The 11,577-nt window shown below is 41.6% G+C and overlaps 1 protein-coding gene across 1 annotated transcript; it reads left to right on the top strand.

Annotated features, from left to right (window-relative positions):
• Positions 1-1,088: 1,088 nt before the first annotated feature.
• On the top strand, positions 1,089-6,776 carry vgll2b (vestigial-like family member 2b). Its single transcript, XM_061744088.1, has 4 exons — positions 1,089-1,395; positions 1,793-2,135; positions 3,999-4,445; positions 5,704-6,776. Exons 1-4 carry the CDS (start codon positions 1,309-1,311, stop codon positions 5,745-5,747), a joined length of 921 nt encoding a protein of 306 aa, XP_061600072.1. The 5' UTR covers positions 1,089-1,308; the 3' UTR covers positions 5,748-6,776.
• Positions 6,777-11,577: the final 4,801 nt, after the last annotated feature.

The following is an 11,577-nucleotide window of genomic DNA, read 5'->3' as shown; positions in this document are numbered from 1 at the left end:
AGAAGATCCCCTCTGACTTGCTCTCACCAGACATCACCATTGTCATTACTTTCTCTTGTTGCTCCACAGTGACTTCAGTGCTCCTGGGGTGCCTGTGACTGTCACTGTGTATGTTTGCGTGAGCGTGTGAAAATATCTTTCGTTTGCACTGCTGATAGGTGATAATTTGTCATAGATTTGTGCAGAGTCCCTTTCTTCTCCATGCTGGTAGGAGCACTGTATGCTGCCTATAGTTTGACACCTAAGTGTCACTCTGGGAACACACTAAATACTTCTGGTGACTTGAGGGTTTACTTGGCAACCAATGGCTGTTTTAAGACCATGGTTACACTTTCAGCTTGGACTGCGCGCAAAGTTTTCAAGCATTCAAAGTTGCATGGAGGGAAAAAAAAGTCACATAACCACAAATATCATATGCTCATTGTTAAGGTCCCGGTGAGCTCAATGACCTCATCGAAATCTATTTGCGGAAATGGGTGATGTATTATTTAACTTTTTTAAATTTCTCTTGCTCTTAATTTATGTGTTAATTTTGCATTGTTATACTCAATAATATGGGCATTACTTTTTTTTTGTTTTTTTTGTTTTGTATTTGTTTTTTTTTGTTATTACATTTATCTATTCATTTTTTGTTGTTATGTATTGGTGTTTTTTTTGCACCATGTTGTTTTTTCAGATAAAGGAAAAAAAGAAATAAAAATTTGATCACAAAAAAACTTTTTTAAATTTAACATCAGGGATACATATACAATTAAGATACATAATTATTCACAAGTTGCCTTACTATATATATATATATATATATATATATATATATATATATATATATATATATATATATATATATATATATATATATATATATATATGTTCAAAACCTCTGGGAAAGCCAATTATATATATGTATTTATGTATATTTCAGTAGGCAATCAGTAGGCTTAACTTCCTATGGATGTGCTGGTGGTGGCCAGCACACAGCAGTGCCGGTAGGGGTATTAATGTGGGGGACTGTGTTGGGTAAAGGTGGGAGGGGTTGACACAGAGATGTACAGGACAGGGCACTCTCATGCTTCCTTCATAAACCTCACCACATTTTGCTCCCGCAGCTGTTGTTGCAGTGAGCAGGAGAGGTGCGCTCTCTCTGGAGTGACCATGCCAAGTCTGGCACGGGCTTTTCTTTTTCATGCGCTGATCGCCGATTACTGAGCCCGCTTCCTTTCGACAAAAAAAACACGGAATGTTGTCGCACTCTCGCGCACTGAGCTCGGTTTGGTTTCAGCAGAACGGAGGAGACACCGCTCATTTACCATGAGCTGTTTGGATGTTATGTACCCAGCCTATGGACATTACGCACCGTACGCAGCAACTGTTCCTGCTTTTATCAGTAGCTTACAGGTATGAAGTGAGCACATGTTTAAATGTTGTTTGGATAGTTATCATGTCTAGGAAATATTGGAATGACTGAAGTGAGACTTTGATGTTAGGCTCGTTTATGCAGCCTGTGCGTAAAAGCAAATAACCAGACTTTTTAAAAGTATTTGATTCAATAATTCATGTGATTTAGTAAGACATGTATCAGTCATTCATAGATGCAATTTAAATGACCTTTTCTTTACCATGCTCACATGTTTGCACGTGCGCACACACTGGTGCTGCCACACACAATGAAAAACATTATGTCAAAATGTGTCATGGTCAGCTGCAGAAGTGTCTTCTGCGACACCTGTCTTAACCCTCTGCCTGCTCCTCCCCTCCTCCCCTCCCTCGTCTGTCCTCTAACCTTCCCCGACAGGCTCCCTCAGGTCTGAGCAACAGTTCACCCCACAGCCGGGATTTTATGGACACTCCCAGCGCTTCCGAAGGGATGTCTGGGGGCCCAGGAACTGGAGGATCAACTTCCTCGTCGTCTTCATCCACCTCTTCTTCTTCCTCCTACCCTCCTGCGGCGTCGAGGCCCGAGGAGGGCCCCAAGGAGAAGCAGGAGGCCCCCGAGGCAGAATATCTGACTTCTCGATGTGTCCTTTTCACGTACTACCAAGGAGACATCAGCAGCGTTGTGGATGAGCACTTCTCCAGGGCGCTCAGCTCCTACATGGATGGAGAGGGCAAACGGCGTGCACCCCAGCAGGGCACAGGTAAATGGATATGACATGTTCGCACAGACAGGGGTGCCATCTGTTGTCACAATAATATACATTTAAAGGGCATGCAGTTACATTTGGTTCACTTTACATGCTTTTCATAAAAATTAACATGTTCTTCAGTAGTTGTGCGAGAAAACAACATTTTTGTCTGCTTGATGACATAATGATCAGCATCATTTCTTTTGATGCAAAAAACGTGCAAAAAAACCCCAAAACAAAATACAAAAACAAAACCAAAACAACAAAACACACACACACAATTTTTAATGTGAGTTACTGTGACCCTTACAATAAATGGATGTCAGGCAAATGGAGCTTGGATGGACTTCCTTCTTGTATTTAAAAGCAAAAGCCAGCGTTGTGATGAGGATGTCTTGCACTGGTTTTAAAGCTGGGAGTTCTGCAGAGCGCAGCGGAGAGTCAGACAGGTGATGTGATCAGGTGACAGGATAAAAAGGTTGCTTGTGGGAGCTGTTGTCTGTGAAGAGGTCGAGGCATAAGGTCGTGCGGGTCGAGAGCTGTTTGGAGTCAAAACGGATCTTCTCTGATTCTGGTTTGAATTAGTTTGAAGAAAGACAGAAGAGAGTCTGCACAGTCTTTGAAAAGTTTGGGACCTAAAAGTTATTAAAGTAAGGTGACAACACAACAGGAGGTTTAGGCATGACAACCTTACCGCGACATATGCTATGGGACTGACCATGTAAAGGGGTTTTTGAGCATCAAAAGACTTTAAATAATACTAAAATGCAATATTGTTCTAAGATATATTCTTTTTTTTTTGCCTTAACTTTGCACACCAACATTTTGAAAATCTTCTGGATCCCCCTGCCATCAGCAGACTAGAATACCCCTCAGATATCCATGTAGGGGCCTGCAGCCTTACTTCATTCCCTCGTGCTGCTGTCGCTGTGGTCTCTTTCCTTGTTCAGCCGGACGTCTTCATTTCGCCACCAACACGCGCTCCCTGCCTCACAACAGATGCTATGTTTATACACGTCCGTAAGCACACAGCCTCGCCGGTGTATCCCCTTCAAACGTCTCCATGGCTGCCATTCTGACTCCAGCCCTTGCCCCCACAGTGGTTGCGCAGTCAGTTCCCCCGCCTGCTGGTCTGATTTATATTTGTTGTTGTCGGTGTGATAGGGGTAGTGGGGGAACACCACCTCTCAGCGTGATGCACGGTGTTGTTTTTCACCGTAATATATCTAAATATCCAATAATGCCGCTGAAAACACACAGTGGCTCCCTGACTTTCCGTCAAGGGCGAGGAGAGGAGCGGAGGGGGGCAGAGAAAACAACAGGTGGGGGTTTCAGGAGGCAGAAACGAGGGCGGCGGGTGGTAGCGCAGGGCCAGAATGGCTCGTCTGCGTATGTGTGTGCACACCGTGGTGTGTTGCTAGACTTTCAGGAGTACTGGACTGACATGAGAGTGAGAGGTGTCGGCATAGCAAGTGATTTAGGACTCTGTGAGCCTTGGGCTGCCTCCAAGTTACATCGTCTGCCTTAAATAGAATTCTAGGATACAGGGACGTCTCTCTTTCTACCTTGTGTCTCTCTTTCTCTCTCGCTCTATCTGCGAGAGGAAGGTTGTGTTTATTTCTGTGTCTTGTTGCAGCTAAGGCTGTGTGACAGTATGATCCAATGGGGAAGATATCTGGGCCAGAGGGTGTAGCAGTCATGTGAGTGACATCTTCGTTTTAACACGCGTTGCTCCTCTTTGCACAGCTCCAGCCCGTCCCATTTGCTTCTATAAATCAAGCGATTCACTACAAAGTTGTGCAACGGTTCGTAGCCATGCCTAAATGTGATCATTGTTTACCCCCCCTTCCCTCTGTCTCCTCCTCCTCCTTTTAGACACCCCTTCACCTGGGAGCCGACGAAGTTTCCCCCCGTCCTTCTGGGACAGTAACTACTGCTCGCCGCAGGGCCGCCCGCACTGCGAGACCGGCGCGCCCTCTTATTCCATGGATCCGTACGCATCGGGGCTGCATCCGGGCCTGCCGCACCCGCACCCTCATCCTCACCCGCACGCTCACCCTCACCCCCATCCCCACCCATCCGAGAACTGGGGATACCATCAGGCCCAGGGCTACGGCCCGCCGCGACCTCTTCACGAACTGTATTCACCGTCGGCTCTGGAGCCCCACTACGGGCCCCTGCTCATGCCCGCCGTGAGGCCCAGCCACATCCCCAGCTTGCCCGGCCACTATGAAGTCAGCAAGCTGGAGCCCAGTGCCTCCTGGCCAAGCCTGCTCCCCCCGGGAGATGTAAGCCAGACTTTGGCACTCAACATGGATACAGGTACCCACTCAGTAATGGCGAGCTTTTTGGAAAGAAAGATAAAGGTATAATTGTTTCTTTAGCTACAATTGTAGACCAGATCAGCTATGACACCAAGTGTTTTTCTGTGAACATAATGAATATATGTTTGAAATACTTACTTTATAAGCTGAATTATTCAGTCAGTTTTAGAAAAAAGAATAATAGAAACATTCATTCTCACGGCCGTTAACACGGACTAGTGCTGGGCGGTATGACCAAAAATTTATATCACGGTATTTTTCAAAATTATATCAGTTTCACGGTATATCACGGTATTTTTTTTTTTCATGCACAACTGGGTGTTAACCACATTTTCTAATGATTTGGAAAGGAATTGCTGCAGTAAATTGGCTTAAAATGGCCTATTTTACTGTCATGAGGAGGATGCATAAATCAAATAAATTTGATTTAGGCATGCTTTTCAAAGAAAAAAATCTTTTACAAAATTACAAGGTAGAAAATATTTATTGAACATAAAAAACTGAACATTTTTTAATTTCCCAGCATTATGTTGTTTTGGTTCCACCTCCTGGTGAATGTTAGGTAAAATTCTTATGTGGTTACTTTTTGGTTGGCCAACGATTTATGTTTGTGGTGCGCAAAAGTTACGGGAGCGGCCAGTCTATTTCCTTATTTTACAACGCCGTTATTAATTGTTCGTTTTTTTTTCCACTTATTCCACCGAACACCGAAAGTGTTTTTTTTGCCATTTTCGGCCGAACAATTTCGGTTACCGAACAATCGGTGCATCACTACTGCTAAACAGTCCCCTCACATACAGTGTCCAGCGGCGCTACGTTCCGCCGCGCAGCGCGGCGTTCCCAACGTTGTGTACGCTACTGTACATACTCACCGGTATTACGGTATATGAAAAATTCATATCATAAGAAAAATAAACACCGGTATTCGGTATGAACCGGTATACCGCCCAGCACTAACACGGACACAAACACTCCAGCACTTCTGGTCACATCGCTTTTTAGCCATGATTATTAGAAAGCAGTGATGTTAAATAGTCCAGTCCCCACTGACAAACACACACACACACACACACACACACACACACACACACACACACACACACACACACACACACACACACACACACACACACACACACACACACACACTGAAAACATCATAACCATCATAAAGCCAAAGTAGGCTCCATGACAACCTATGTTGCATCGGTCGCTGTTGTTCTCCTCATTGTTTCCCTCTGTGTTTTTGTCCTCAGGCCTCCAGCAGCACAAGAAAGGCAAGGAGCTGTACTGGTTCTAACGAGCCCTTCAGTCACACTGACCTGCCATTACCAGATCCAATTAGTCCCTGGACCTGCTCCGCTATTGAAGCAGCGTGTCCCTTTATCCCCTCCCACACTGCATACTCCTATATCCACCCCCTTCTCTCCGCTCTCAGCCTCCCCTGCCAGTATACAAGCCTTGCTCCAGGTCCGCATGTGTGCACCATGGAGATAAAGCAGAGAGAGGCAAAGAGGGGGAGAGAGGCGGCGTGTTTGAACCGGCTACAATCTGTGCCGTCGCTCTCTCATCCCCATCTCTCCTGCCGCTGCTGGTGCAGCGCAGAACCTGGCAAGGTGCGAGCCACAGTGACCTGTTTGGACTGAGAAAGACGGGATCACAACAGACTTCTGCGGAGGGTAGAGAGAGAGATAGAGGGATGAATGGAGGGGCAAAGGGTTGAATAGCAGTGAGCAGGGATTTCCTCCAACGTCCCTGGTTATCTCTGTCTCACGCGCTGTGTACTTTGTACAGTTATTGTCATCATCCACTTATCTGCATTTCACAAATGCAACATGCATATCAAAGTGCAGAAATGATGGCGGCTTTTTGCTTTGTGATTGTCAACTTGAGGCCTTTTTTTTGTTTCTATTATATAATGTTTCCATCTGAAATTCATTGTTTTTATTTATTTTTAATGTGCATTTCTAAAGCATTTGGTTGGCCAGTGTTATGAAGTAAGTGAGGTTGTTTTTTTATCATACTTTCGAAAGAGAAAGGTGATAGAAATGCTTATGGTTATAATGTTCTTATGGTAGAGTATCTTTCGCTTTAAATATTGTCCTCATTTCCTAAAAGAAAACCAACCCAAAACATCAAAATGATGCAGTCAGAACTGACTCAGATATGATAGTATTTTCAATTTGATTATGTTTCATTTTACTTCTATATTTCTCTGTCATTCTTGGGTGTTTTGAATTTGAGATTTCTGAACTTTGTGGGGATTTTCTGTTTTGAGTGTGTGTCATTTTCAGTTTTTTTTCTTCTTTTTTTTTGCATCCAGTAAGATTTTAATGTCAATAAATATTTTTATGGTACAAAGACAGATGCTTTGTTCTTCTTCCATCACATTGTGAGTAACATTAACCTACATTCACATAAATCCCAGAATAGGCTGCAGAAATCAGGCTCAGTGAATAGAATTGAGTAGAATTGCTGGGGAACATGGGCAGAGCGGAGGCTTTCAGAAACTTTTCTGGCTCTGCAGACTGACAGAACGTCCACGCTGATACTTTAGTCACTTCTTTAATTGTGGAGTCAGTAGCGCGGCCAGATGTGATCACGGTTATGCTGTGCGACTCGTCCGATTTAAAGGGCCCACCATTTGAATTCCTGCTTGCATTCACACTTTGTCACCTATAAAGTGGGAACAAGTGGTGAATGCCAGCTATGTGTAACCAGAGAGGACGCCAGCCATCCCAGCAATGCACCAAATGTTGCAGTGTTATTGATCCAATTATCAGATTATGTGCTAAGGTATGCCGGTCTGGGCCACTGTCACAATTTAGTGGCCGTCACATTATGTGTGACCCCCGCATGAGAGCAGCCAACTATGTGATTGGCTTTAAGCTGAGGAAACATGGAGAGTAATGAAATTAGAAGAGTTTATCAGGCATAGCTTCCCTCTCAGTTTCCAATTCCAACCATCTTATTGCCTTTTCGCACTGGCATTTCATTTCACCGCAGACCCTCCATGAGCTCCTCCGCAGTTAGTATGCTCCTAAAATGTTGTCACATTATATTACTTAGCTGTCAATAAACCCCACATAGCACTAATATTTGCCATGCCAACCTCCACATAGTGTGGAAGTTACACAAACTCTCTCACAAATTACCTCATTGTGCATATCGTTGCCATTCTTGATATAAACACAAACGGATTAAGCTTCTTAATTCTGAAAATGCTCATAAACGCAAACTTTAAATGTTTGAACACAGTACGTGGATGAGAGACATATTTAATTTGACCCGCCGTGAGAAAAGTCATGTGAAATGCTGCCATCTGGTGGTGATTTTAGGAATACCGCAAAGACGAGATCAATTGAATAAAATGAAGAAGGGTTTTCATGACGTCCCTGCTTGACAGAGAAGCCGTGACGTGAGATACTGTTATTAATTGTAAAAATGGTGTTGATGTGCTTGTCAGACCCCAGTCACAAACACCGACAGTGTTTACAGCAGCGACTTAATCATCAGACTAAAGAAATGCAGTATGCATACATGTTTGGCATGTGACAGGAAATGCTGAGAGGGAAAACTGACCTCCTCACGGCCTTCCTGACAGCTTTGAGTGGTTTTAGGTTATGGTAAAACAAACAAAAAACTCCCCCCGAGCTAGTTTCAAGAAGAATAAGTCACATGAATGGCTGGCCAATGGTGGAAGTTACATGATGCATAATACAGATTAATGTTATAAAAACCGGATCATTTCAAGGAATAAAAAAAAAAAATTTCAGTAATGCAGTCCATTAACCTAATGCACACTTGGTTTTACACAATACTAAAACCGTAGACGTTGTTATCTTTCCACCACCTCTAGATGCTGTAAAATACATAATCATTTCTTTAGACTTCCACAACCAACCTGGGTGACATGTTCACTGACTGTGGCATGCAAAGGCTTACCGGTATTTATTTTTGTCCACAATGATGTACATTGTAGAAGCGCAGCTGGCAGAAATCAGATAAAACTTTTTGTTTGGTGAGATTAGGGCATTTATCTTAGTCCTTGTATCATAGCGACTTATTGCACAAATATATGGATTTGTTAAAATGTTTAGAGCTTTAATGACTCACAAAGGTTTATTTATGAGCTTGCATGGTATACAGGACTGTCTCCATAACCATAATCAGCAATATTAAAATAATAAAAGGCTTGCCATATTTCAGTTGATTTGTAATGAATCCAGAATGTATGACATTTTTGTTTTTTTAATTACATTACAGAAAATAAAGAACTTTATCACAATATTCTAATTTTCTGAGACAGTCCTGTATATCACATTTTCTTTTTTTGTTGCCTGTTGCACTAACTCATGACCTGACATGTCATATGAGAGTTATCGGTAAATGGTTTATAGAAGTTGTGATAAATCACAACCTTTATGCCTATATAAAGCTAAACTTGGCTTCTTGGCCAAGTTTTAAGATGCTCTTTAACTACAGGTCAGAATTGACCTGTTTTCCCCTCCATGGTTCACTCACCATAAGTTGCTTGAACCAGAAATGTAATTTGAAACGGCTTTAGACGAGGAAGGAGCCATGTACCGGCTCTGTTCAGAAATAATGCCAACTCTTCTGAGCGTGATTTCATCTCAGGTGGACAGAAAAACATTGGACATCTATTCTGTGATTAGATCAGTTCATGTTTCAGTTTGGGAAAACTGAGTGGATTCTGTGTCCACTATTCAAAAGTCTGCATCTGTTATGGCACGAGGACACAACACCCTCTAATGCATGTGTGACTTGCATATTCATGAATGTAGCACGGATATAGAGGACAGATCATGGTGACATGTTTTCTCAGGGGGTTTAATAGCCGACTTCATTTTGCAGAAATTATAAGAGTGGCTCCTGACTAGATATTTCTCCTACTAAAGATTTATCGCACATGATGACGCAGAGATTCAGATGATAACAGACATTTGGGGAGCTTAAATCTTGTATTCTCCAAGAACGGCATTAGGTTGATCTCGTACAACTGCAACAATTGGTGCCGGCAGATAATTACACAGTAATTACAAAAGACTGATGAAGCACAATGATAAACATGCCTCTGCCCAAACTTTTTTGAGTGCTGGCAATCATTTGTAGATGTGTTGATATTTTCTCAAAACAGTTGAGTCAGAAAATCATTAAATTTGTACTTGAGTTCAAATCAACTTCCTGTATTTTTGTCCCATTTTACAAAACTTCCTAGATTTGGAATTGGCCTTTTCAAAGGCATAGTGTAAAGAGAGTGTAAAATACTCATGATTTTTTAAAACTAAAATAAGCCCAGCTGTTGTATCTAATTCCTCTAAATGCATGAAAATAGTTATCAAATTACCTGAAAACCCTGGAATCTTCTTGTGTTTTTTCATTTTTTGGTCTGGAAAAGAAAGATATTAGGGAAGCACTATTGTAACCCTTCATGTCAATTGAAAATGATGCATGATTAAAGTAAATCAGGAAAACCTTTTAGTAGTATTTACTATAAACTACCTCTGAGACATCTAATCACAGTCGCCGTGATAGCCCCTTCCTTTGGATGCGATTGATAATTTGCTTCTTGTTCAATAAACCCTAAATAACAGATCCATTTTGAACACACATACTGTAATTAATGAGCATTGGAGTTTCTAAGAAATCACGTTGGTTTCATCGTAATGCCTTCCTTTATCGTGTATAACTCACTGTTATTCACTTGGTGCCTCATGAATCTCATTTCCTTCACATGTCCTGGTGCAGTGACATCATCGCTGTTATTCACTTCATCTGTTCAAGGTTTTAATGATGTGATCGAATGCTTAAATGAGTCTCACAGGTTTCCTGTGGCATGAAGCGTTTTCTTTGAAAAGCAAACATTGAATAGTTTATGATATTTGTTAAATGTCTATATTTTATCTTAATTTCTGCAATACATCAACGATGCTATGTCTCTATAATCAAATACAATTTCAGTTTTGTTTCCAGGTTATTATGAAGCAAATGATTAGTATTTTTCCTTTCTAGGAAGGAAGTTGAGGTTATGCACAAACGTTAACGCCCACAGGCTGATCCATGGCACAAAAGTTTAACGACATCCGTAAACGTTTTAGCTTAGTTTTCACTTTTTACTCATTTCATAGCATCTTTATGGTCTGAAGCACTGTCATAACACTGTAGACTTGTGACCGTCCATCAGACAAGCAGTCAGACATCAGGCCAACATCTTTCTTAGACAGTAAAACAGTTTAAAAATTGATTACACACTCTGGTTGCCATAATATACAAAATAAACACCAAAACAAATTATGCATTCACTTATGCTTCAGCTTCTCTCAGCTCTGACAGTTTGTGTGTTCATGGTTTATCTCTTTTTTTTCTCTGATTCTTTTTTTTTCTTTTTGTTGGGAACTTTGATTGCATTCTTGACGGTGCAGATTTGTTCTGACTTTACAGGAAAACTAAAAGAGAAAACAAACAGGATGCACATGTAAGAAACAAAGGGGAAGTCTGCAACTACTGCTAATGGAAAGAACCATGAATCACGAATCAAAATACATGAAATATAGAGAAAGATTTATCGTAAATGTGCATCTTTGTGTTCAGAATATTTCAAAACTTGAAAATACTCATAATTTAGTGTAATTGGTGCTTATATTCTTCATATTGGTGCTTGTGCTCTTTTGGATTCCACTTCATGTAAATCTTATTATTTCATGTAAGTCACAGAAACTTTCAGTAAGTGGGTGTTTGTGGAACTGCCCACAGTTTGGAGAAGTAAACATATCTGCTTGTAAGGCTTTAAAATAAAAGCACATAACTGTTCATTTTAATATTGCACTCTCAAAGTAATCCCCACGCCTCTGCCTGGAATCAGAGGGCTGGAGTGAACACACAATCGAAACCACAGGGCTCTTATGATAAAATACTTTATGCTAACACACACTGAATTTTTCCCCCGTGCGTGATTGCATTATTTCAAACCGGAAAAGTGCTGAGTAACTGACCAGTCTATCTCGCCACGGCGACGACGCTTATTGTTTTGCTGAGTTTGAACATGTTTGAAACTCCACCTTCTTCTGTTTAAATGATTGACTCAGGCAGTGTGTGCACTCCTGACAGCC

Source organism: Cololabis saira, chromosome 16, assembly GCF_033807715.1.
Source record: "Cololabis saira isolate AMF1-May2022 chromosome 16, fColSai1.1, whole genome shotgun sequence".
Lineage (NCBI taxonomy): Eukaryota > Metazoa > Chordata > Actinopteri > Beloniformes > Belonidae > Cololabis > Cololabis saira.
The sequence above is the reverse complement of the archived record's forward strand: the minus strand, read 5'-3'. Positions and strand labels throughout refer to the sequence as shown.